At 41.6% G+C, this 27063-nt stretch overlaps 2 protein-coding genes across 3 annotated transcripts in view; both read right to left on the bottom strand.

Annotated features, from left to right (window-relative positions):
• LOC117385933 (deleted in malignant brain tumors 1 protein-like) overlaps window positions 1-27063 on the bottom strand; it is a 434825-nt gene that overhangs the window by 365360 nt on the left and 42402 nt on the right. The gene's annotated exons all lie outside the window — the stretch shown is intronic.
• LOC117386634 (nectin-2-like) lies at window positions 777-23501 on the bottom strand. 2 transcript variants are annotated; one of them, XM_055229001.1, is made up of 8 exons: window positions 23328-23501; window positions 21788-21897; window positions 18980-19229; window positions 15561-15854; window positions 14445-14562; window positions 12370-12518; window positions 2218-2337; window positions 777-960 (listed from the first exon to the last, which is right to left on the bottom strand). In XM_055229001.1, the coding sequence occupies exons 1-8, from the start codon at window positions 23371-23373 to the stop codon at window positions 869-871; spliced, it is 1179 nt and encodes a 392-aa protein (XP_055084976.1). In that variant the 5' UTR covers window positions 23374-23501; the 3' UTR covers window positions 777-868. The 2 variants fall into 2 exon arrangements, with proteins under 2 accessions (XP_055084976.1, XP_033839935.2); XM_033984044.2 differs by lacking the exons at window positions 777-960; window positions 2218-2337 and adding an exon at window positions 9097-9280.

Below are 27063 nucleotides of genomic sequence, written 5' to 3'. Positions count from 1 at the left end.
TATTGTATTGGACTTTTGTACATTTTATGCATTAATTTTCTAAGTTTCATGCATTTGACTTTGTTTTAATACAGACGTTAGACTCATGTAGGACAGACTCATGTAGGACAGACTCACGTAGGACAGACTCACGTAGGACAGACTCATGTAGGACAGACTCATGTAGGACAGACTCACGTAGGACAGTGGGAGCCTTTAGTTGGAGCCCTCCTCTCAGGGGGCTCTCGGGCCTGTCCTTTGTTCAGGGGTCCCAGTCCTTGCCTCTGCTCAGGGCCTGGGGACTTGTGTGTCCTGACGGACCCATCGTGTTTCTTCTTTGGTGATGACGGCCGGTGGAGCTGTGACTGAGCGATTCTGCCTGGGGTTGTAGCCTTAGGGGTCATCCAGATCTGGCTCTTCCTTCCTTTCACGCTCCAGTATTCCCTGTGCTCCGCCTCTTTGACTGCACGGTTGGTCCCAGATTTTCACACAGTTAGTTTGATGGTTTCTGGATCTCCTTCATATGAACAGAACTGTACTTTGGATCAAAAACACATATTTAGAAACACGAGTGTTTTGTGAATCGTCCTTTTAGAGAAATACACTGAGTTTCAAACAGGAGGGATTTTTATTTAGTTACAGGTGAGTTAGCATGCTAACAATGCACTTCCTGATTATTGGAAAAGAAAAGGCTTTATAATTGATACAGACAGAAGTCAAGAGCTGCTGATGAGTCACAGTATATTAAAATATGTGGAAACAAGCAGGTGCAGGACCTTTAAAATGTCCACATAAAGTGAATCTTAACACTATATTTCATACATATATTTCTTAAGTTCTAACTGAAATGTCAGACTCATTTAAAGATGAAAGCAGAGCTGTGATTGGCTCAGAAGCTGTGCTCGGTGGTGACCTCAGCGGCGATGTCATCATCCTCCTCCTCCTGCTGGCCCGTCTCCATGGAAACAGGGTGTGGACTTCCTGTGGACGGAGCCAGGACAAGCAATTAGTCCAAACTGGGGTTGTGTTCAGATGCCCTCCCAAAGCCCCTCTCTGCTCCACACTGCCCCCTAGTGACCTGAAACCTGTGTCTGTGTAATACCTCTTTTATCCAGCAGGGGGAAAACATTTGAGCTTTTATTTAGAGCGATTCATGTTTGAATAATCCTGTGTTGTTCCTCAACTGAGGTTTGAGTGCTCAGACAGTGTGTGTTTTCACCTACCCCCTATCCCCGCCCCCTGCTCTGTACTTACAAATTCAAAAATGTATTACCCTGTGCATTAGCCCGTGTTTTAGCCTTTGTGCTGTGAGAGAAACATTTTAAAGTCAGAATGATGAGCCTGACAGCAGCAGTTACAGAGAGAGGGGCCGTGCCTCAACAGTAACAATAAACCAAAGCTAAAATAAAGATGTAAATATGTTCTAGTGTCATGTGTCTTTAAGATGAGGCGTTGGCCCAGTCTGTCTATCTAACATAGGTTAACATCCAGGGAGGAGAATTACATATATAAATACAATATTTTTCACTCAACCAGACTCACTTTGCCATCACTCCAGACTGTTGCACATCTTCACCAAATTCACACTTTTATCTGGCCAGTTTTTTCAGGCATATATCATGACCATGAACTGATAATAAGCCTCAAATGTTGACCATGAACCAATCAGACCTCAGCACCACACAACTGTTCACTCACCACAAACACACAGAGGCTGGAGATCACCTTCATGCAGATAACAAAGTGGTAATCTTTAGGCCAGTGTAATGGCTATGAGGTTTGTAGATGAGTTTAAGATTTCTTAATGTGATGCTTTTGGTTGGTTTCCTTCTTTCATGGGCACATTTGCTTGTGTTATCGTGTTATCCATGGTACTGATGAACAACATTATTCTCAAAATATGTAGCAATTGTGAAATGTGTCGATGCAACTGTCCATTTTAGACCAGAGCTGACCTTCGCTCATGGTTTGGAGCATGGCAAAAGCTGAAGAACATGTGGGTGGGGTTTGAGTCGGCACAACAATACTTTCAGATGTGCTTTTGGCTGATAGTAGAGAATACGTCATGCATTGGGGGAGCTGTTCAATCCCAATGGTGACAAATATGTTTATAGTCCCTCGGAGGAGATCTAAAATCTGTACCAAAAAAGCTGTTACCCCAGCGCTTAGAGGACGTGGAGGACCTGGTGTGCGTTCATTCTTGAGTTTAGGTCAGAACATCTCAGACTGTGGTGTTACCTGTGCGACGCTGCTCCCTGTAGATCAGCACCAGCAGCACAGTGCACACGGCGTACGGACTGGACACCAACAGAGGGCGCACTAGCCACAACAACCACATGGGGGGGTAAGAGGGAGAATCTGGAGTGAGACAAAATGTGCGGTGAGTTGTCAGTATTTTTTAATAAAACTGGCTTGAAGTTCAACATCTTCTCTGTCAGTTTAAATAAAACAAAAGTCAAATGTTTTTTTTTCACAATATCTTCATAAATTTGTTGAGCCGATCCCAAACTAATAATAAGAAGGTTCAACATTTGTGGAGCAGAAGTTTGGAGCCTCCTATAGAGTTACATAGAGTTTTATACTGGAATTTCCCCACTGTGGGACTAATAAAGGCATATCTTATCTTATCTTATAGAGTATATAGAGTTTTATAGATTTATACTGGCCCCGCCCTCCATCTGAAACATCATGACATCATCAAATCCTAAACCGTGAACATGACAAATTTGAATTTCAAACTGTAGTAGGCCTAAAATCTGACATTACACACCTCTCCTCAACTTTGGCTCTGTGTGTTTGTGTGTTTGTGGTGAGAAAGACTAGAAAACAAAAAACGTCTGAGAAACCTAAAAATATGAGATCAGACTTTTACCTGAACACGTCACCTCTACACCCCAGGAACAGGAAGGGACTGTATCAAAGACACAGTCTCTCACTGCAGACTTCTTCATACAGACTGATGAGCTCTCCCACACTGGACTCTGTGGAAAACCATCTCTCTGTTCTCCATAAACAGCAGAGCCACAGTCCAGGTCTCTGCACACAGCAGCTGTGGCCTCCAGGTCCCAGAATCCAGAGGACTTCACCCGTCTCCACTCTCCTCTGTGTCTCACCTCCACAGTCCCAGCACAGCGACTGGCCCCTCCCACCAGCCTGAGCGGCTCTGAACAGACAAGAGACAGAGTGAGCCCCGCCCCTTTACCTGAGGAGTGAGGCCCCGCCCCTTTACCTGAGCAGGTGAGGTTGACAGCGGCTCCAGAGGAGCAGATCTCTGAGCCGGAGCGGGGACAGTCCATCAGAGCAGACTCATGGCCCTCACAGTGGAACGTCTGCCTCAGAGGAGAGAGCGCCCCCTGGAGGAGAGAAGGAGCCCCACAGCCCAGCTCCCTGCACAGCACCTCTGCCCCCTGCTGGTCCAAGGCCCCTTCACAGACCCAGGTCCAGGACTGGTCCCAGATCTGCACTGATCCTGAGCACAGACTGGGCCCCGAGACCAGACGCACCGAGTCTGTGGACACACATGTGTGACATCACCGCTCTGAGCCAATAGGACACACACAGGGCTGTGACATCACCGCTCTGAGCCAATAGGACACATGCTGCTTTTATGTGATCACAGAAACTCTGAAGCTCAGACCTCCAACTGGGAAAAACGAGCTTGAACACACAAAGGCTGTTTAGCTGCCATTTTCCCTGATCACAGACTCTTTTTGGAGAGTTTCAAAACTCACACACTTGGACTCGTCTCTGTGGCACTCTGTGTCCACCAGGATTGTCCTCCTCATGTCCAGAGACACACACAGAGGCCCCGCCCCCTCTGTATGAGGCCCCGCCCCCTCTTTATGCGTGTGTGTGTGTTTGTGCAGATGTGCTCGCTGAGAGAGACTATGAAAAAACATCAGAGAAACATAAAAAAGTGAGATCAGACTTTTACCTGAACAATTCACCATCACACCCCAGGAAGAGGAGAATGAACCATCGACACAGTGTCTCACTGCAGACTTCTTCTTCACACAGTCAGATGAGACCCACCACACTGGACTCTGTGGAAAATCATCTCTCTCTTCTCCATAAACAGCAGAGCCACAGTCCAGGTCTCTGCACACAGCAGCTATGTCCTCCAGGACCCAGAGTCCAGAGGGCTCCACCCGTCCCCACTGTCCTTTGTGTCTCAGCTCCACTGTCCCAGCACAGCGACTGGCCCCTCCCACCAGCCTGAGCATCTCTGAACAGATAAGAGAAAGAGTGAGCCTCATCCCTTTACCTGAGTATATCCTCCTTTTGTTACTGTGGCAGTAAAAAAAAAAAAATCAGTTTTGTGGCAGAGTGGTTATCCTGCCTCCTCCCTCTCACCAGGAGGTTGTGGGTTAGACTCTGATCTGAGTGCATATTCTCCCTGTGTTACTCTGGCAGAGTGGTTATCCTGGTGTGTGAGTGTCTTTACCTGAGCTGTTGTCTTCTGCCAGGAGCCCTGCACACACAAAAGTCATGTCACAAAATGGTTGTTGGTCACATGACACAGAGCTTCACACAAAATGGCGGCTGTTGGGCTCATTAAAGCCACAGGCTCGTTTCATCGGATGGAAACAGGAAGCTCACTATGGCCCCGCCCGATCAGGCTGTGTTTGACTTTAGAAACACTTTTTATTAAATAAATGTACATTTATTTCTGCTGAGACAGAGTTTCAGACACAGGAGCCAGTTCCCCTCAGACTGAAGCAGCTGCAGTGTGGGGCCAAAAGACACTTTGACAAATAAACAGAGGTGGAACAAGTACTCCATCTTGTTACTTAAGTAAAAGTACAGACACCAGAGCAAACAAATACTCAAGTAAAAGTATCACATGAAAAACTCTCTTTATAGAGAGCAATCAAACCCAGTACATGTCAAAGTTAGAACAAGTCACTACAGCCTAAAAGAAACACACACATTCAAACAGATTTAGAACCAAAGTTATGGAACGAAGCCAAAACCCTAACCCTAAGCACTGGAGTGAAAGAAGTTCATTCATGGAGTTCATGGAGTTATCTGGATCCACAGCAATAATGAGATGTAAGAAATCTCATTATTTCTTTAATCCACAACAATAATGAGATTTAACAAATAGATGAAACCAGCTCATGAAGTCAGTCTGAAAAGAAGAAAAGTCCAGATATGTGTTTGAAAAGAAAGAGTGTGATGGAAATGAAACACTTTGTTTTATTATAAGTACATCATGTTTTATAGTAAGTTCATGTTCAAGTTTAGTGTAGAGAAGGAGCAGATCACATCAGACGGCTCTTTCTGCTCCGTTTCATTCATATCTCGTATCTTTCACTTTATGACACTGTTAAAGTCTTCTTATATTTTACGAAATAAATCAGACAAAAAAGTCTCACTTACCCAAAGTGTAGACGAAATAAACCAGGACCAGTTCTCCGAGGGCCATAACCAGGACTGAACCAGGACTGAACGAGGTCTAAATCAGGTCTGAGCTGGACTGAAATGTGTTTGAGAGTTTGTTGCTTTTAACACATACTTATCTCTTCATCGGTTGTGGTTTACTTCCTAAAATGTATAATCTGTTTTTTGTTTTTTTCTGAAATATGTGTTTGAATGTTCACATTTTAAAACTGTGACAAAACTAAACCCGTGAGGAGCGATGTCCAGTGTGTCTGTGTCCAGATGTCCCACCGTCAGTCTCTGCGTTTGGACCATTTCATTTTCTCATTAACATTATATTTATTATTATTCTCACTGCTCTATGTCGCTCTCTGTCCAGGGCAAGTTCTTTGTTCTGTGACTTTTTCACTCACAATGGAAATAAAACTCATTCTGAAGCTGATGAAACGTCCTGTATGACACAAAATGGATCAATGTGAGCTGTGAGACATGTTATAATGTTCCCTCCTCAAAAACACACCTGGAGTTGTGTTTTGTTTCATTCACACATGTTTAAGTAGCACTTTATCATTTGTCGCTTTAGCTGATTACGAGGCTAAAGTGAACAGCTTCCTCAGGGACACTGCCACCTATGAATTGCTGAGACGAGACCCCACCAGTGGGTACAAGAAGAATCTATGTTCCTGCCCTCACCTATGGTCTTGAGCTCTGGGTAATGACAAAAAGGACAAGATCGCAGATACAAGTGGCCAAAATGGGTTTCCTCCGCAGGGTGGCCGGGCGCACCCTTAAGGATAGGGTGAGGAGCTCGGTCACATGGGAGGAGCTCCGAGTAGAGCCACTGCTCCTACATGACAAGAGGAACCAGTTGAGGTGGCTCAGGCATCTGCTCAGGATGCCTCCTGGACGCCTCCCTAGGGAGGTGTTCTGGGCATGTCCCACAGGGAGGAGGCCCCGGGAAAGAATCAGGACACTCTGGAGGGACTTTGTCTCTTGGCTGGCCTCCGAACGCCTTGGGTCCTACCAGAGGAGCTGGAGGACGTGTCCGGGGTGAGGGAAGTCTGGGAGTCCCTGCTTAGACTGCTGCCCCCGCGACCCGGCCCCGGATAAGAGGAAGAAAATGGATGGATGGAATTTTAAGTTTAAGCTCTGTTTTAAGTTTAATGTATTCACCCTGTACACTTTTCAAATCATTTTAACTTTAAATCCGAATAAAACAGTAATTATTGCAAAGCAATATTAAAACAGCCTTTTCTAAATGTCCATTATTAAATCCTTTCAGTGTCCTATAGCAGCATGTCCCCTTGGTGCAAGTGCTGCTTTAATGTCTATGGCATCCACAGAGTAAAAAGTGTCTCTGTCCTACTTCAGCCTTGCCACGAGTTTGTAGGTATGAAGAAGGACGACATGGTGCTGTAGGCGGAGTCCTTTATACCGCCCTCCCATGCCGTGTCTCAATTCGATGGTTGCACACTTTGAAGTACCGTTCAAAGGACCTGATCAACGAAAGGTACTCCTCTGTGTAGACTTTGTCGACCACAAAGGCCGTGCTGAAATGAGACAGGTCTATGCCATGGAGTGTACATCAATCGTTGTCTGTGTTTACGTTACGTTGCTTACGTAAGGTAACGTAATTAGGCCTTGTCACACCGGAAGTGCCCTTCAAATGCAGCCAACGAAGTGTGCAACCAGTGAATTGGGACACAGCACCTGTGTAATCCATCTTCCAACTTCTCCCAGGGAAACAAAACCTGACCAGCAGGACAGGCCACGAACAAAATTAAGTCCATTTAGAAAAAAAGTCAAAATGTGGACTGCTCCGCACTACCACAATTTTGCATGTTTTCACATGAAATATACCCAAAATACATAAATAAAATACAGTGAGGCTTAAACAATATCAAATAAAACTACAATCAACATAAATACACAATTTTCTGTCAATTTTAATTGATCTAAATTACCTGGTTTAATCACAGAAAAATTTACCTTACAAAAGCAGGCAAAATGTAACATAAAAGTCACCAAAACTCTAGTAATGGCTTAAATTCTTATTTCGCTCACTTCCCTCCTTCGGTCTGGCTAAACAACAGGTTTGCACCGATATCTTTCAGTATTTCTCTGTAGTGTTTTGCTAACGACTGCTCTGCTGTACATGCTCATCCACTGCCGTAACAGGCCCGTCCCTCCGCCGTAACAGGCCCGTCCCTCCGCCGTAACAGGCCCGTCCCTCCGCCGTAACAGGCCCGTCCCTTCGCCGTAAACTAAGCTAAAACAGGACTATAGTATTTCTCTAGAGCATTTACAACAACAGAAGCTGGACCAAAGTGCTTTACAAATCACAACAAATATCAAAAATAAAACACATACTAAGCAAGAAATGGAACGATTTACACACATACATAGATCCATTGCAGAATTGAAAGCCATATTAAAAAGGGGGAGTTTTTTTATTTTTTAATATTACTACTTTAGTCCCATTTTACACCTGCTTTAGTCCTGATCTTGGTTTAAACCAGGTCTAATCCTACATCTGCTATTACCTGCTCTACTGTTAAAGTCTGGTTTCATGATGGCACTGTAGTTTTTTTGACTGGACAGAAAACTTAAGCTGGGTCGTAACACACAGACATTGTTTAAACATATCAAATAATGGAGGATTGTCTTTAATCCAATTCAGTGAAATGCATTTTTGGATAAATATGATACTGAGTTGTTTCTGTGATAATAAATTCATTTCTATGTCATATTCAACACTAAAAAAGTCTTCTTAAAGGAGATATCTTAAGGGACAATTTGCTGATTCTGGCAGTAAAGAACTCTCTTAGATCACATTCCGTGAAAGTAAGATAACACTTTTGAGAGCACATGATCTGCAGTCGCCATCAGTTTAAGATCTGACATGTTTTGATGCGTGTGCAGTTCAGAGCTGCTGTTCCGAGAATCAAACCAAAAAGCCCCGTTTTATCAGAGTGAAGGAAACTCACTGTCAGTCAGTGTCACTCTCATATTTCACAATATTTTATTTTACTTTCGTACATCTTTTTGCATGGATTTTCTAAGTTTCATGCATTTGACTTTGTTTTAATAGAGACGTTAGACTCATGTAGGACAGACTCATGTAGGACAGACTCATGTAGGACAGTGGGAGCCTTTAGTTGGAGCCCTCCTCTCAGGGGGCTCTCGGGCCTGTCCTTTGTTCAGGGGTCCCAGTCCTTGCCTCTGCTCAGGGCCTGGGGACTTGTGTGTCCTGACGGACCCATCGTGTTTCTTCTTTGGTGATGACGGCCGGTGGAGCTGTGACTGAGCGATTCTGCCTGGGGTTGTAGCCTTAGGGGTCATCCAGATCTGGCTCTTCCTTCCTTTCACGCTCCAGTATTCCCTGTGCTCCGCCTCTTTGACTGCACGGTTGGTCCCAGATTTTCACACAGTTAGTTTGATGGTTTCTGGATCTCCTTCATATGAACAGAACTGTACTTTGGATCAAAAACACATATTTAGAAACACGAGTGTTTTGTGAATCGTCCTTTTAGAGAAATACACTGAGTTTCAAACAGGAGGGATTTTTATTTAGTTACAGGTGAGTTAGCATGCTAACAATGCACTTCCTGATTATTGGAAAAGAAAAGGCTTTATAATTGATACAGACAGAAGTCAAGAGCTGCTGATGAGTCACAGTATATTAAAATATGTGGAAACAAGCAGGTGCAGGACCTTTAAAATGTCCACATAAAGTGAATCTTAACACTATATTTCATACATATATTTCTTAAGTTCTAACTGAAATGTCAGACTCATTTAAAGATGAAAGCAGAGCTGTGATTGGCTCAGAAGCTGTGCTCGGTGGTGACCTCAGCGGCGATGTCATCATCCTCCTCCTCCTGCTGGCCCGTCTCCATGGAAACAGGGTGTGGACTTCCTGTGGACGGAGCCAGGACAAGCAATTAGTTCAAACTGGGGTTGTGTTCAGATGCCCTCCCAAAGCCCCTCTCTGCTCCACACTGCCCCCTAGTGACCTGAAACCTGTGTCTGTGTAATACCTCTTTTATCCAGCAGGGGGAAAACATTTGAGCTTTTATTTAGAGCGATTCATGTTTGAATAATCCTGTGTTGTTCCTCAACTGAGGCTTGAGTGCTCAGACAATGTGTGTTTTCACCTACCCCCTATCCCCGCCCCCTGCTCTGTACTTACAAAATCACAATAGCCTTTGTGCTGTGAGCAAAATATTTAAAAGCCAGAATGACGAGCCTGACAGCAGCGAAGAGAGGGGCCGTGCCTCAACAGTAACAATAAACCAAAGGTAAAATAAAGATGTAAATATGTTCTGGTGTCATGTGTCTTTAAGATGAGGCGTTGGCCCAGTCTGTCTATCTAACATAGGTTAACATACAGGGAGGAGAATTACATATATAAATACAATATTTTTCACTCAACCAGACTCACTTTGCCATCACTCCGGATTGTTGCACATTTTCACCAAATTCACACTTTTATCTGGCCAGTTTTTTCAGGCATATGTCATGACCATGAACTGATAATAAGTCTCAGATTTTGACCATGAACCAATCAGACCTCAGCACCACACAACTGTTCACTCACCACAAACACACAGAGGCTGGAGATCGCCTTCATGCAATAAGCTGTAATCTTTTATTTCTTTTGCTTTGTAGGTTTGTAGATGAGTTTACGATTTCCTAATGCAACACTTTCGGTTGGTTTCCTTTCATGAGCACTTTTGCTTGTGTTATTGTGTCATCCGTGGTACAGACAGGCACAACTTGAGCCTCAAAAAACATAGTAATCGTGAAATGTGCCGATGCAAATGTCTACTTTTAGACCAGAGCTGACCTTCGTTCATGGTTTGGAGCGCGGCAAAAGCTGAAGAACATGTGGGCGGGGCTTGAGTTGGCACGAGAATATGTCCAGATGTGCTTTTGGCTGATAGTAGAGGATGCGTCACGCATTGGGAGAGCTGTTCGTTGTTTGCGTCTCGTAAGTGTCCGAGAAAAGTGCGAGAATCCCCATGGTGACAGATGTGCTAATATTCCCTGATAAATGTAGATGATGTGAGCAGAACACATCCTCCTCCATTGGTGGAGATCCAAAAAAACTGCACCAAAAAGACTGTCTGCCCAGCTCCTGTAGGACCTTGAGCCCCAGTTGTTGGTTCATTCTTGAGTTTAGGCCAGAACATCTCAGACTGTGGTGTTACCTGTGCAACGCTGCCCCCTGTAGATCAGCACCAGCAGCACAGTGCACACGGCGTACGGACTGGACACCAACAGAGGGCGCACTAGCCACAACAACCACATGGGGGAGTAAGAGGGAGAATCTGGAGTGAGAGAAAACGGAAGCGGTGAGATGTCAGTATTTTTATTTTTTTTGATAAAACGCCCGACGTTCAACGTCTTCTCTGTCAGTTTAAATAAAACAAAAGTCAAATATCTTCATAAAGTGGAGCGATTATTCAAGCTCAAAGTGTGGTCAGTTGAAAGGACTTTAAACCATGAGATTAATATGACAAGTAGTGGAGCCAATCCCAAACCAATCATGAGAATATTCAACATTTGTGGAGCAGAAGTTTGGACATTTATTTACAAATAGTAAGTCTCCCAGTACATCAAGTAATATAGAGAAGAGTATATAAAGTTTTATAGATTTATACAGGCCTTGCCTGTTGAGGATTCTGCTGTTCCTAGTACTGCACTTTTCTGGACTGAGATGTCTGATGTTTTTCCTGGGATCTGCTGTAGCCTCCTCCAGTTTGGGGGTCACTGCCCTGAGTGCTCCGATGACCACAGGCACCACTGAGGCCTTCACCTTCCAGGCCTTCTCCAGCTCTTCTTTGAGCCCCTGGTATTTCTCTAGTTTCTCATGTTCCTTTTGTCTGATGTTTCCATCACTTCGTCCACCACAACGGCTTTACTCTGTTGTTTACCCACCACCACAATGTCTGGTTGGTTTGACATCACCATTCTGTCAGTCTGTATCTGGAAGTCCCACAGGATCTTGGCTCGATCATTCTCCACGAACTTTGGAGGTGTTTCCCACCTTGATTTTGGGGTTTCCTGTCTGTGCTCTGCACAGATGTTTCTGTCTCAAACACATATTCCATCTCAAAGACACTATCACTCCTCTGAAGACAGTGAGGTTCAGATCTGAGCCAGAGAGAAGAAATGGTTTTAGAGGAGAGTTAAAGAAGCTATTTTTGTTAGGAAAGACAATCCTTCCTTATGCAGGAATGGGAGCCTGAGACATCACCTGTTCTCCATCTATAACTCCATCCTCAGACCCAAAGCAAACACAAAGAAACAAAGAGAACAATAGCAGAGCCATTGCAGGTTGAATAGGGTCATTCAGGCTGAAACTGGAGACAACAGCTGTTTACAGTTTCAGTTGTCTTCAGGTAGATATAAGCCAGTGTCCTCCAGAAATCTGATCAGAACTGAGCAGTGAAACGTCTTTTCTCTACAACGTCTTTTCTCTACAACGATTCGTCCAGTTGACAGATTTAAACTTTGTCTTTTGCTATGGATCAGACCTGGACGACTGAGGGATTACCCAGACATATGCAAATGTTTTTAGTTTTTTTTTTAGTTTTTTTTTTTTATGGGCATATATATTTTTTCCCGTACTAAAAATGCCATAGCCGCACATAATAAAAAGTTGCATTTCTAGTTAACCTTAGTCAGCAGTTCACTCACTATAATATATCAGATTTGGTTTTGTACTGGACCCTGGAACAAACCTTTATTATGAAAGTTACCCAATGTTGTTTTAGTTTTCACTTTCTGCTAGGTTTAGTCATCGTACACTCCCTCACAGGAACATCAAGACTTTTAGAGTAACCTCCAGTACCAGCGTTTGTTGTTTGTTTGTTTATCATTTCCCCAGCTTGACCTCGGCTCGACTCGGGAGCAGTTTGATTGTGCGGAGGTTGTAGCGTTTGATGAGTTTTGTACGGCGCATGTTTTATTTGCGTGTTTATTCCTTGAAGTCTCACTCACCTCTCACGAACACGGCGACCTGGTCCTTCCCGACGCCGATGCGATTCCTGACCTCACAAACAAAAGTGGTGTTCACGGCGTCGTCCACTTTAAGGACCTTGAGCTGATTGTTTTGGATTTCCACCGCGTCTGGCATCTCTCCAGACATCCTGACACGAGCAAATACATGACAAAAATATATTGGTTCAATTGTTTTTTTGTTTTTTTTTTTCAAAATTGGGGAAACAAATATGGCTTTTAGGTTTGATTGGTTCCATTTTGAAAGAGTTGTTGTGTGTCATGTTGTTCCCTCATCACAAACCTCATACCTGGAGTTGAAAGTTGGATAATAATAAATAATAAGTAAATTGAAAACTACCACTTCATGACATCACAAGGTGGAACAGAGCATTTTGAGCTTTGGAGATAATAATAAAGTGTTACTCAAACATGTGTGAATGAAACTAAACACAACTCCAGGCCTAAATCTCACATGAGTCAGTTTTGTGTAATACAGGACCTGGAAGAGTTTATTCAAATTACTCTTCTGCAACAGAAAGTATCGTGGACTCAGTTCAAAGAGATAATATTTTGATTTCAGTCGTTCAGTTGTTATTTGTCATGGCAACAGTCTAAATTTAAATTCAAATTTATTTATCTAACACATTCAAAACAACGTCAGCTGATTGTCTTGTATCTCCACAAACCTATGGTATTTTTCCAGACGTCCAGACACAAATATGATAAAGAAACTGGTGAGAACTGGAGGTTTCAAAGTTGGTCAGACAAATGTGGCTTTTATGTTTGGTTAGTTCCATTTTTAAGAGTTTGATGAAAAATAGAATAAAAAAAAATATATTTTGTAATTAAATAAATAAATAAAAATAAATAATAATATATAACAAAAAATAAGATAAATATAAATTAAAACATAATAATAATAATAATAATAATAATAATAATAATAATAATAATAATAATAATAATAATAATACACACATTTAAAAAATACATATATAAAAAGAATATATACTTATAAAAAAAATAAAAACAAAACTGATCACTGAAGGTTTACAATGACTTGTTCTCTATTTGATTAAAATTCTACCGACTTTAAAGCCTGGGATTAACTGGGATTTTCAAATTCTAAAACCTCTTGTGCAAAGTCTTTCAGCAGGACTAATCTTGATAGACCAGGCAAGACCATTCTAGTTTCTAAAAGATAATCCATTATCTACAAAGAAAACACACCAAGAAAACTCACACGAATCTCCAGCAACCAGCTCCCGAAGTCTCATCTTTAGCTATTTAAAAACGGCAGCTTCATTTTTCAGAATTTTGTCACAGTGATGGCAATAAGTGATAATGCAGAAAAATGGAGTGTAGGAATTGTCAAATTGTGTTTCTCATAATGCGAGGGTTAAATCCAACTTCATTCTGTGAAATTATGCGACTATCTCCATAATCAGACACAGACGCTAGTGGCTATAATATTTATATTTTTTTAAACGGTCAATACATTTTTTGAATGCTGACTTGTATATACAAAAGAAACAAAATACACCCATACATCCTTCCATTCACCCCCACTGACTCACACACATCCTGGTCCCATGTGCACACTAATGCCATTAATTTACAATTTCCCCCCCAAAAAAAGAAATGTAAAAACAAAAAAACAACAGAAAAAATAAATAAAAAATAAATAAATAATAATAATAATAATAATAATAATAATAATAATAATAATAATAATAATAATAATAATAATGAGCTGTACAAAAGCATTTTATTTATTTATTTTTATTTTTATTTTTTTTTTGTTAAGGTTTTTTTTTCCGTTTTTTGTGGGTTTTTTTTTTTTTTTTTTTTAGGTTTATTGAGTCCAACTTGGTCAATAAAAGTTCCCAGATTTTTTTTCCCCAACTGCCTCTTCTCTTGTTCAAAACGTTCCAGTCTTTCCTTATTCGTCTGTTTAAATGATAGAGCCTGATAACATGACTGTGGTTGGTTTTTTTTTTGGTTTTTTGTCTGTGTTTTATAAATAAACTTGACCTGGGTAAAAGCTCAGGTCGATCTGCTCTAAAGATACTCACGTTCTCCACAGGAGGAACGTTGGGGTCGGGTTCCCCTTGAACTGGCAGGTCAGGACCACGTTGGTGCGACCCACGTACCAGTTATTGTCATAGCCGGTAATGGACACTAGGGGGGGGTCTGGACACGAGGCAGAAGAGAGAGGAAGAAGGAGAGAGATTATGGAAAGTGATTTAGAGACATTTAAATATACAACTGAAGATGTATGTCAGAGAGAGAAAGAAAGGAAGAGGGAGAGAGGGGGAGAGAGAGGGGGGAGAGAGGGAGAGAGAATATGGAGAGAGAGGGGGGAGAGAGGGAGAGAGGGAGTATGGGGAGGAAGATGGAGAGAGGGGAGAGAGGGGGGAGAGAGAATATGGAGAGACGGGGGGAGAGAGGGAGAGGGAGTCTGGGGAGGAAGAGGGAGAGAGGGGGAGAGAGGGAGAGAGAATATGGAGAGAGAGGGGGAGAGAGGGAGTATGGGGAGGAAGAGGGAGAGAGAATATGGAGAGAAAGAGGGGAGAGAGGAAGAAAGAGAGTGGGGGGATGAAGGGGGAGAGAGGGAGAAAGAGGATGTGGGGAGGAAGAGGGAGAAAGAGAGTATCGGGGAAGGGGGGAAGAGGGAGAAAGAGAGTATGGGAGGAAGGGGGAGAGAGGGATAAAGAGGGTGGGGGGAAGAAGAGGGAGAAAGAGAGTATGGGGGAAAGGGGGGAGAGAGGGAGAAAGAGTATGAGGAGAAAGGGAGGGAGAGAAGGGGGAGAGAGGGAGAGCGTGTGGGAGCAGGGGGGAGAGCGAGACAGAGAATATGAGGGAGCAGGGAGAGAGAGAGAGGGAGAGAGAATTTGAAGGGAGGGAGCGGCAGAGAAAGAGAAAGAATATGGGGGTCAGGGGGAAGAGACATGACATCACAAGGTGGAACGTCACATTTTGATCTTTGTAGATGTTACAGACGAATAATAAAGTGACTCAAACATGTGAATGACACAAACATAACTCCAGGTCTGTTTTTGAGTCAGTTTCGAGACTCAGTTTTGTGACCTTTAATGTTTATTTTTCTGTGTGTTTTTGAGGTATTTTGTACTACTTTTTTAATTCAGTTTTGTATTATTTGTATGTACAGAGAGAACAGCGAGCCTTACATAGCACCGTCAGTTTCATGGGGAAGCTCTCTGGCTCCGTCTGGGTTCGATGCTCCACCACACAGCTGATGTCTTCGCCGTCGTCCTCCGCCGTCGGGACCAGCTTGTATTCGCTGGCGACGGACACGGTGTTATCGGCCCCGGGTTTCGACACAGAAGTGGCGTTCCCCTTCGCCGTGGTCACCCAGCTGATCTTCGCCTCCGGACGCCCGTTCAGGGACTCACAGCGAGCGACCACGATGGGCTCGGTACCGGCTTTTACGGTAACGGCGGAGGCTGCGTTCTGCGGTTTAGCTGGAAGAGAAGGAGACGACGGAGTTAGAAAGTATATTTTAAAACGTTTCGCTTGTACAAAATATGGGGAAAAGTGAAGGGCTGTGTCGTCAAAACCTTGGATCACTGCGATTATTTGAAAACACAACGCTGCTTTTGCTGCTAAAGTCTCCACAGATATCACTACGCCTAGAATGTTCCACAATATAGCATTAAAAATATCTTGAAAAAAAACAACATCTGTACAGCGAGTGGGCGTTACATCCCCGCAGATCTAACCTGTAACTTGGCCGGCTGGCGTCACCTGCTTTGTCACCATGAAGTCAAAATTTCCAAGCAAAGCAATAACATCTCCATGGAAACCAGCAAGTGGCGGACCCTCCACCAGAAATGTTACATAGTGCTGCTTTAAATACAGATTATAAGATTTTTCATTTTACCGTATACCCACATGGGACAGCAGGTTTCGTCAGTATTGCATCGTGTAGAATGTGAAAGTAACGTGAAACTAAACTACGTGTCCATGGCTGTGTGGCTCGATCGTACAGCCGCGCGCATTAACAGAGCTACTACGGCCCGTGTCGCTATGGGAAGTTCAAATCCAGTCACTCAGTTTGACCAAAGTCTAGCTTTACACATTTTACTTTATGTTCCGCAGCTGGTGAAAGAGCAAACTACTGTATTTAAGTATAAACAGGTATCTGTACTTTACTTAAGAGGATACTTTTTACTTTTACTTCACTACATTTGAGAGCAGGTATCTGTACTTTCTACTCCACTACATTTTGAGCTGAACTGAAAATCCTTCTCAAAATGAATCCACATTTGAAGCCTTAAAAGACCCCAAAATATACACACAATACTTTTACTCTTTACTCAAAGTACATTTTTAAACGCTGACTTTAATCATTTTTAAGAGATATTTTTACTCGAGGAAAAGTACAGCAAGTGGAGCAAACAAAAAAAAAGAAAAAAAAAAAAAGTAAAAGTTTCACATGAAAAAATCTACTTAAGTAAAAATGATTAAAGTACTTGTTTAAAAATACTTCACTTTGAGTAAAGAGTAAAAGTATTGTGTGTATATTTTGGGGTCTTAAAAGGCTTCAAATGCGTATTAATTAATGTTTATTTATGGCAGCTCATAGTTTCTTCACAAGATTGTAGATTTAGAACAGTTTTTGAGGTTTAAATCTGCAAAATTTTGTGTCAGTGGCGTAAATTAGTTTCGGTATTATCGTTTATCGTCTGTATTTACTTCAGCGATATATCAAACTTTAAAATATGTTATGTGACAGGCCTGGTAAAGAAGCTTAGGGACATACAGGCAGAGATGAGAGAAAGTGGGGACGGTGAGGACCAAGGGATCAAGGAGACAAGGAAGCATGAGGGGACTAGCTGTAGGGCCAAGGTTAGACCAGTGGCTTCAACAAGAAAACAATTGATCTGACCTGGCCACGTAAATGACACTCAGGGCCTGGTGGACATGTTTTAACCTTCAGGCTGCCTTATGGAAGTGAACCAGGGGAAGGGGCGGAGGAGAGGGGTTTGCACATAGATGATGATGACTTCAACGTGCTCCGCAATAATGGAGTTTATCATCGAGGCTACAGATTTCCCAGAAACAAATGACACTTTCAGGGAAAATTAACGAAATTTTGAAAAATGTTAATAATAAAGTCCTTCAAACAAAAGTAAAGCTTATTGTGAAAGTAATTTGAGCTTAAATCATAGACTGTATATATAAATGGACATTTCTGTGTAGACCCTCAGTCGTCCAGGTCTGATCCAGAGCAAACGACGAAGTTAAATGTGTCAACTGGACAAATCGTTGTAGGAGTGAAGATGTTTCGCTGCTCATCCAAGTCACTTCTTCACTTCTAGAAGACAACTGAAGAAGCGGCAGAACTGAAGAAGAAACTTGGATGAGCAGCGAAACGTCTTCACTCCTGCAACGATTTGTCCAGTTGACAGATTTAACTTCGTCGTTTGCTATAAATGGACATAGCTAACCTGCTAGCACCTGCGTTACAAACAGGAAGTGAACATGTGCGCACTTCCTGCTCCATCGACTCCAATTCACTTTCTGCGTAAAACTGTGTCCCCTCTCTCTGTAACTGCTCCTGTTACACTCATCATTCTGGTCTTAAATGTTCGTATTAACCCTCTACATGATCCTGGGGTTTTTATTTCACTATTGTGTCTGTAAATCAAGATATGAACATTAATAACAGACAAATCAGACATTTATCTCATTTTTTAAGTTATTTTGAGTTTATTTTTATTTATTTATTTATTTTTTGTTATTTTGTTTTTTTGTTGTTGTTTTTTGTTTAGGTCACTTTGAATTCATTTATTTTTTTGTTATTTTGATTTTTTTTTCAGTTATTTTGAGTTTTTTTGTTGTTTTTTTGTTATTTTAAGTTTTTCTTTTATTATTTTGAGTTCATTTATTTATTATTTGTTATATTGAGTTTTGTTTTTTTTCCGTTATTTTGAGTTTTTTTTTTTTTTTAAATCTGTGTCCTCTCTCTGTCTCTGCTGCTTCTGACTCATTTTGGTCTTAAATGTTCGTATTAACCCTCTACATGATCCTGGGGTTCATTTTATTATTATTTTTATTTATTCATTTATTTATTTTTTTGAGTTATTTAGATTTTTGTGATTTTGAGAGGTTTTGTTTCGGGGTTTTTTTTGTTGTTTGTTTTGTTTTTAACTTTATTTTTTGATAATTTGAGGGGTTTTTTCTTTTTTTTTTTGTTGATCCTGGGGTTTTTATTTCACTGTTGTGTCTGTAAATCAAGATATGAACATTAATAACAGATAAATCATTCCCCCCATCTTTCCCTGAGGTCAACAGACTTGATTGACAGTGTTGTAAGCGCCTGCCATGAGCTTTATTTGGAGCCGAATGCAGTGGGTGACGTCGCACTCACTTTGTCCACTTCTTTAAACAGTCTGTGGGTTAAATACAACTCAAACATTGAATTGATTTCCGCAGATTCCTAAAGCGAGTGCAGTCTGTTTACAAAAGGCTCTAAGTCATAATAACTGTTTTATTAGCCTGCCTCCTCTCACATATTTATTTGAAAATCACCAGTATTTTACTTCATAATCAATTCGCACAAGGTAATAAGAACTAGACCTACCGAGGACGACCAGGTACGTGATGCCTTGCTCAATGCTACTGGGAAAAATGGCGTATTGACAAATGTACTTTCCCTCGTCGGACCAGCGGACATCTTGGATCTGGATGGAGGGGCTGGCCAGGCTTGGAGGGGTGGGAGCAAAGCTGACCCGACCTTTCAGAGGGGATTCTGGGTAATTTAGGTCAAAGTTTGGGTGAAAGACGGCGATGTTAAACCTGTCTCCGTCCTTGCGTTCGTAAATCCATGTCACCTGGAAGAAGCAAAAATCAAAAGATTTTTTTGTTTAATTCGACCTCAAATCAAATTCATTCACAGGACATTTAAAAACAGTCAAAGCTTACCAAAGTACTTAACAATAAAAATACTACAATATATTTTTTCTCCAATTGGATCTGTGCACAACAACGCCCTCAATCTAACTATTAGTGTCACTACTTCCTGTCCAGTTTTATTTCTATGAGTTTTTTTGCTGAGTCACGCTAAAATGAATAAATATTTAAAGATCAGGCAATGGACAGAGAGTGACAGGTGGGTTAGAGGTCAAAGGTTAGGGGGTTAGGGTCAGACAGTGGACAGGGACCTGAGGGTGGATGTCACCTGCCGTGTCTCAATTCAACGGTTGCACACTTCGTCGGGTGCATTTGAAGGGCACTTATGTCACATCTGGTGCGACAAGGCCTGTCCCATTTCATGCATCCCACGGCCAACAAATGTGTTCTGCGTTTCCATGGAGATCAGCCGTGAATGAAGCGTGCATCCGAGCAAACTTAGCGCACTTCTATATCCCATCATGCACCACGTGTGACGTCTTCTACGGGAGAAAATGGAGTGTGTGGCCACTACTAATTTGTCGTCCGGTTCAGAATACACTCTCAAATTAAAAAAAAAAACATTTAAAAAATAAAACTGTATTTCTTTTGGAGACCATTTTGAATGAATAGCTCATTAGTCAGCAGCCGTTGTGGTTGCAAGGCGACGTAACGTAAGCGCACAGACAGAGGTTTGACATATGCTCCATGGTGTAGGCCTGTCCCATTCCCACGGAGGCTACACGGAGGAGAACCCTTTGTCGGCCGGGTCCTTCGAATGGTACGTCAAAGGGTGCATCAGAGGACACTCCTGTGTTTAGAAAGAGACATGTTTGTGTCTCAATGCTAACGCTAATGCTAATTGTGAGGCATAATACATTTTAAAAACAACACCACAAACTGAAGTATTCTACATGTATAAATAATTGAGTAGTCTTCATTTTAATTATTTTGAATTTCAGTAGATTGTTTATTTTATAAAATGACTTTTATCTTTAAGACACAGTGAGCTAGAAAAACTAAATATCAGTAATATTTTTGCATTTTATTTTGTGGTTAATTTTTGCACACAAACTTTGCACAATACCCATATATATATATATATATATATATATATATATATATATATATATATATATATATATATATATATATATATATATATATATATATATAATTATATTATTATATTATATATATATATATATATATATATATTTATTTATTTTTTTTTTTTTGGGGCCCTTGTGTCATGGCATCACTCGCCGGCTTGACGTATTGTGACCACTGTCAACATTTGGAAATGAGGATAATGGAGCTAGAGAACCATATCTCCATACTGACTCACACCGAGACAGTCTTGTGATCAACTCCATGACTCCGTGGTGACAGTGGGAATATCCAAGTCCGTCTCTATTGCCATGAATGAACTTGATGTGACCGTCGCTGCTCCCGCTCCTGCTGTAAATTCCGCTCCTGCTGGTGCGGGATGCAAACGGCCAACCTCTGCCCGTGTTTCACATAATATTCATGTTGGTGTTATTTTGGTGCAGCAAAACTAAAATGTCAAATTTCTTCTACTCCCTCACAGAACTGGTCCCTTGTTGACTCATTTGGCTGCATCTTTACATACACGTGCTTCACATAGATATAAAACACTACGTTTCCCTGGGAATTACACTTTTACCAGGACCAAGGAGGAGTTTTTTGGCAGAGTTTGGTTCATATTATGTGTTTGGTTTCAACTTTATGCACGGACGCTGCAGACTGTGACTGAATGTGGATATTATTAAGCACAACACTTCGACTGTGAGACACTGTAAAAGTCCTGCACTGGAGATATTTTTTCTTCAACTCTTCTGATGAAGAAGTAAGACTACAGTAAACATCTAACCCTAACTCTCGTGTGTCTTGTGTTTGTGGAAAAGCCGCATATGTTACATTAGTGTAGTGTATCTAATTAACTGTTAATGTCTTACGTAAACATACCAGACAGCTCGTTGTCTATGTGTTACGCTGTACTGATATTCAGCCTGTTGTTCTCTATTTTATTGTTATTATTAAAACTTGCCTTTAAAGATAAAATGTTTGTTCTTGATCTCAGATTTTGTAAAATAAATGTCCCTAAAAAATGCGACTTATAGTCCAGTGGGACTTATATATGTTTTGTTTTTGTTTTTTTTGCTGCCGACATATAGTCCAGAAAATATGGTAAATGTTCCCAAATACAATGCAGGGCTGCATGTCGCCATGGAGATGTTATTGACTTGAATGTTCCACAGTATGGCATCAAGATTATGTATCTCCATATAGACAAGCACGTGACCCCACAGGTCAAGTTAAAGATCAGATCTGTGGAGAGAAAACCATTCTCCCAGAATGTTTATTTTAGCAAGTTTTATTCGAAGCAATAACATCTCCATCTGGAAAATAAAGCAGTGAACCAGCAAAGTTACATGGTGCTGGTGAATAGAAGTACTTAAGGCAATAGTTTGGTTACCATGGTGAGCTGGACCCCAGTGGCGTCGCTAAAAGCACATGGCAGGTTGACCGTCTGTCCAGGGTAAGACAGAACCTCCGGCTCCACATTGACCTTCTGCTCTGAGGCTCCTTCAAGACAAACAGAAACAGAGGAACAGATCAATGCAAGTTCTTTCATTCTTCTGTTGAGATGGACGACACGGCCAGTATCTGTTATCGGGGATACTGGAGTTAGGGAGGTGCCGATATAGCTTTTTCTGTTCTGATACCAATCCCAATATGATGGATTTAAGTATCTGTCGATTCCCAATATCAACTGAAACAGAACAGCTTTGTATAAATAAAAAGTCAAACATTATGAGACTTTCTGGGCCAACTCAACCTGTAAATAATCTTATTAGTTCAATTCATATGTCCAACCAGAATACTGGCTGTGCCGATATTTGGAAGCCGATATCTGTACCAATCATGCATCCCTAACTGGAGTATTGCTCTGATATGGAAAATATTATGAGCGCCACTTTTCTTTTTTTTTTTTCAATTCTCTCCAATTACTCTGCAATATTTATTTTTATTTATTTATTTTAATTTAAAAAAATGTAATCTTTAACAAAAAATAATAGTTGGTCCAAATGTGCCCTATAAACAAGATATTTATTCAGTATTGATACTTCAATACTACTAATACTAAATTCTGTTGAGCTAAACTATAAAGTGTATTGGAGCAGTGTGTTCACTACGACAGCTCCATCTGCTCCTCCTGGTCTGTGTGAATGTGCCCAGGGTTCAGCACAAAACCACACATCAAATGGGCTCAAGGCATGAAAAAGGTTTAGACCTGTTTTAGTCCCGCTTAAGTCCTGGTTTAGTCTTGGTTTAGTCCTAGTTTAGTTCTGGTTTATTCCTGGTTTATTCCTGGTTTAGCCCTGCTTTAGTCCTGTTTTAGTCCTGCTTTAGTCCTACTTTATTATTTTAATGTATTTATTAAAGGGACTTAATCCTCTGTTGAGCACATTTGTTCAAGAGGGAAACAGAAGTGACAAATGAGAGTTTATTTGTGTTACTCTTAAAGTGATGTGCTCCAAACACCTGAAGGACCAGTTTCATATTCACCACACAACAGGTGAGAGCAGGTTCTGACAGTTCATCTGAGCTCAGAGTTTAGACAAACATCCTGAACAGAAGGAAACTCTTCCCTGCCGATCACCTTCATGGGCTTATTTACCAGTTTTTCCAGTTTGGTTTTACATTAGATAAAGAACCGAACCAGGCCGTGCCACACTGTAGTGTAGAAGACTCTAAAACAGCTTTATAAAAATAGATCATCATTTTGTGCTTCAAACAGACTAAGTCTCCTTAAAAAGTGGAGCCTCTGGGACAGATTTGAACAAACAAAATCTGCATGTGCATTCAACAAGTTTTCCAAGTATTTAAAAGATGAAACTAGACATCGTTCAGAAGACAAATATATGAAGCAAAAAATAAATAAAAATAAAAAATTAAATATGAAACACAACAGCACTTAAACACGGCATCACACAGAAACAAGTGTCACTTACTTAAACTGTGCGCGAACCAGAACAGGACCAGTGCTCCAAGGGCCATAACCAGGTCTAAACCAGGACTAAACCACGTCTGAACTGGGACTAAACCAGGTCACATCCAGGTCTAAACCAGGACTGAATCAGTACTAAAACAGGTCTTAACTAGGACTAAGCCAGGTCTGAACTAGGGCTAAACCAGGACTGAAAATGACATTAAAACTTGTGGTCTCCTCATTTGTCTTCATGTCTACACTTCCTCTCTTTGGATTTGTGATATTCTTCACATCCTGTTTTGTTATTCTTTGGACATTCACTTCTGCTAATGTGGTTAGCGATACTGCTGCTGCTGCTAAAACTAAAAGTCACATCCACATCAGTAGCACAGCCTATATGTCGCCATAAAGTGGATCCTTGTTTCACATATGACATTATTTCACAATCATTTTCACATTTTAACATGAAACTGTCACATAATTTTGAGTTGGTATCAGGTCATTACATGATAGTCTCATGTTAAAACGTGATGCTGCAGATTTTTAGTATGAACTGGCAGTTCTACACTGGCGAGCGATGCTGTTGAAGGTAACACCCCCTGTTCAGCAAAGGTGTTCCCCTCTTGGAAAAAAAGCCCCTGAGTGATCTGTTATTCATTTTCAGATCATGATTTAAGGACAAAATTGTGAAATAAGATGAACATTTTAAGACCAAAATGACGAGTCTGACAGAAGCAGTTACAGAGAGAAGGGCAATGGTTTTTCAATAGAAAGTGAATTGGAGTCAAAGTCAATGGAGCCAGAAGCGCGGCCATGATCACTTCTTATTTGCAACGCAGCAGCTAGCACGTTAGCTATTTCCATTTGTATATACAGACTGTGGTAGTGACCCAGCAGCTTGTCAGGTTGTTTCAGGGCTCTTTTGTTTGCTCCTTTACATTATTTTTGCTCTGATTTGATCTCTGAACATTTATCACATCTGGCCAGTAACTTTAAGTGTTTTTGACTTTGATGCCAAGTTCTGTAGCAATGTTTCCCAACTTTTTTTTTTTCTCCCAGTGACCTCTATTTGAGTAAAGTAAATTCAGACAATAAACAATTATCCATCCATTTTCTTCCGCTTATCTGGGGCCGGGTCACGGGGGCAGCAGTCTAAGCAGGGACTCCCAGACTTCCCTCACCCCAGACACGTCCTCCAGCTCCTCCAGTGGGACCCCAAGGCGTTCCCAGGCCAGCCGAGAGACATCGTCCCTCCAGCGTGTCCTGGGTGAGGTGGGTTTATATTTGCAAACATATATGGGCAACGAAAATGGCTGCAGGGATCACTGTGTATCGGGTTGCCAGAAACATAGGCATGGTACAAAGAGATATAAGCAAGACATGCAGTAGATGACATGGGGCTAGGAGAGAGGTTAGTACAATGACTGCCCTTTTTCCATGCAATAGTTTCAGTTCACCCAGTACTTTTTTATGGTGCACAATAAATTCTAATCTCTGTCAATGAGCATCCAGACAGTGAAGCTCTGGTGCCATTAATAATGTTGATCCAATTGGTATTGTGACTTTTGTCTGTCCATTTGACTTTAACTTTGGCAACTGTGAGGTCACTCCTGTACGGACCTTAGAATCTGTTTCATTTATTTCAGGTTAGATTACCATTACCAGTCACCAGGGGGTTCCCAGACATTCTGCACCTATTGGGAGAGAAGTATAGACTTAAGTTAATGCTTTGTAATAGAGATTTCATGATCTGAAGATTTCTAGGGACATTTATTTCAGGTTGGAGAGGAGTGTCCATCCTTCTCTTCATTAAGATCTCATGTAGATAGAAATCGAGATGTTGGGGGTGGATCACGTTACCATCAGCGCTAATGGCAGGGCATCTAACCACATCATTTTGGTGAAGTTCATGATTTGTTTCCACGTTTGCTCAAGTACTGAAGTAGTTTTAATCTGTGAAATATAGCCATATGTAACTGTTTGCCAGGTGTCAGATGGTTTTTCATGACATTTATTTGTCCTGTTTGTTACATAGTTGTTACATCTGTGTGAGTCCAAACACTGAGCTCATACAGGGTCAATAACCTGCCAGTGTCCATCAGCTTCATTGAATGTCGATGACCACAGTTTTCTTTTTGTTTTTCTTTTTTTTCCCCAAACTATTTAAACTTGGGTTTTTCTGTCCATTGCTGGTTGTGAATCTGTTCTGTATCTATTTGAGAGGCATAAACATGTATTAGATGTTGTAATTACTCCCTTAACTATAGCTGTCCTTTGTCAGTGTCATCCAGTTTAGCATTTATACTGTTATGCTAACTGCATCCTCCACTTTTAACAACACAAACTTGATTTTATTCCATCAACATTAATATAATTCAAACCATTCATGGCAAAGATTTATTCCATTGGCAAATATTTAAAATGATTTAAAAGCAGGTGTCGACTGGGATTATTTTTGGGACTCATTTCTGCAAATTTTCCTAGTGTTTAATTATCTTTAAGTTTAGACACGTTTACACATTTTGTTTTTCATATTTCATATTCAAATGACTTTAGTTTGACTACATATTTAGTTGTTTTTAGAAAGAATCATTATAACTGTTCTAATTGTGAACCAATGGTCCTCGTCTCTGTCTCATTTCATCGCTGTGCAGGTCCATCTGCACCTGGTCGACACTGGGAGGAAACCCGGCTGGGAGTCGACACCTTTAGCTTCATAATTGTGACCTTAATCAAGCTCTCTAAAGACATTTTTTAAACAAGGATTAAAAGGTCTGTGTACATAGAAATAAACCTACAAAAATGCATCTCTGGACATTGATTTTGTGATGTTTTTCGGTGTAAACCATGTCCCCTTGGTGCCCAAAGTGATTCTAACTTTGCTCACTGCTTTTGTTTACTATTACTTTTCATTGACAAATATTCACTACACACTCATTGCATTTTATGTCAAGTTTCAATAAGTAACAGTGAACTTCTGGTTTTCATATGGTACACCTTCATTTTGAATATTTGGACCAAGGGATTCACTCTGTGTCGTAACGGGTGAGTGTAGCGGACCAAAGGATGCAGACTCGGGGCAGATTTACAGTATTTATTGTAACAATGGAACAAAGTACAAACAGCGGGTGATCCGGAGGTGAGCAGGAACACAGGAACCGACAGGAACACAGGCACGACAGGAACACAGGCACGACAGGAATGAAGGCCGACAGGAACAAGTGAACACGACAAACACAGCACAGACAGGGTGAGTACAAACAGACGATCTCGCGCTGAGTCTCTTCTCCCAGCTCCTCTTATGCACAGCAGGTGTGGTGATTGCGCTGATGGGTTGCAGGTGCGCGCAGGAGGAGATAGGAGCCCAGCCCAGATCTGGCAGGTGAGGGAGGGAAAGAGCAGGACAGGAGGAAAACCAGGAGCGGGCAGTGCGGATCATGACAGTACCCCCCCCCCCCCCAACGGACCGATAAGGGTGGGAGGAGGGGAGCCAGACGGAGGGCAAAATGTCACTGGTGCGGGCCGGTAGACTGTCCAGTGGGGCAACAACGGTCCAGGAAACGGGCGGACGACACAACGAGGTCCCTGGACGGAAAGCTGTGTCCAGCGGAGCTGCGAGGGTCCCACCAAGGGGGCAGAGGACAAGAAGAGGTCCCTGGACGGACAATGATGTCCAGCGGAGCTGCGACTGTCCTGACGAGGGGCAGATGACACAAGGAGGTCCCTGGACGGGAAACGGTGTCCAGCGGAGCTACAAT

Source organism: Periophthalmus magnuspinnatus, chromosome 18 (genome assembly GCF_009829125.3).
Source record: "Periophthalmus magnuspinnatus isolate fPerMag1 chromosome 18, fPerMag1.2.pri, whole genome shotgun sequence".
In the NCBI taxonomy this organism is placed as follows: Eukaryota; Metazoa; Chordata; class Actinopteri; order Gobiiformes; family Gobiidae; genus Periophthalmus; species Periophthalmus magnuspinnatus.
Note: the sequence above shows the minus strand (reverse complement) of the source record. Positions and strands in the feature narration are given on the sequence as shown.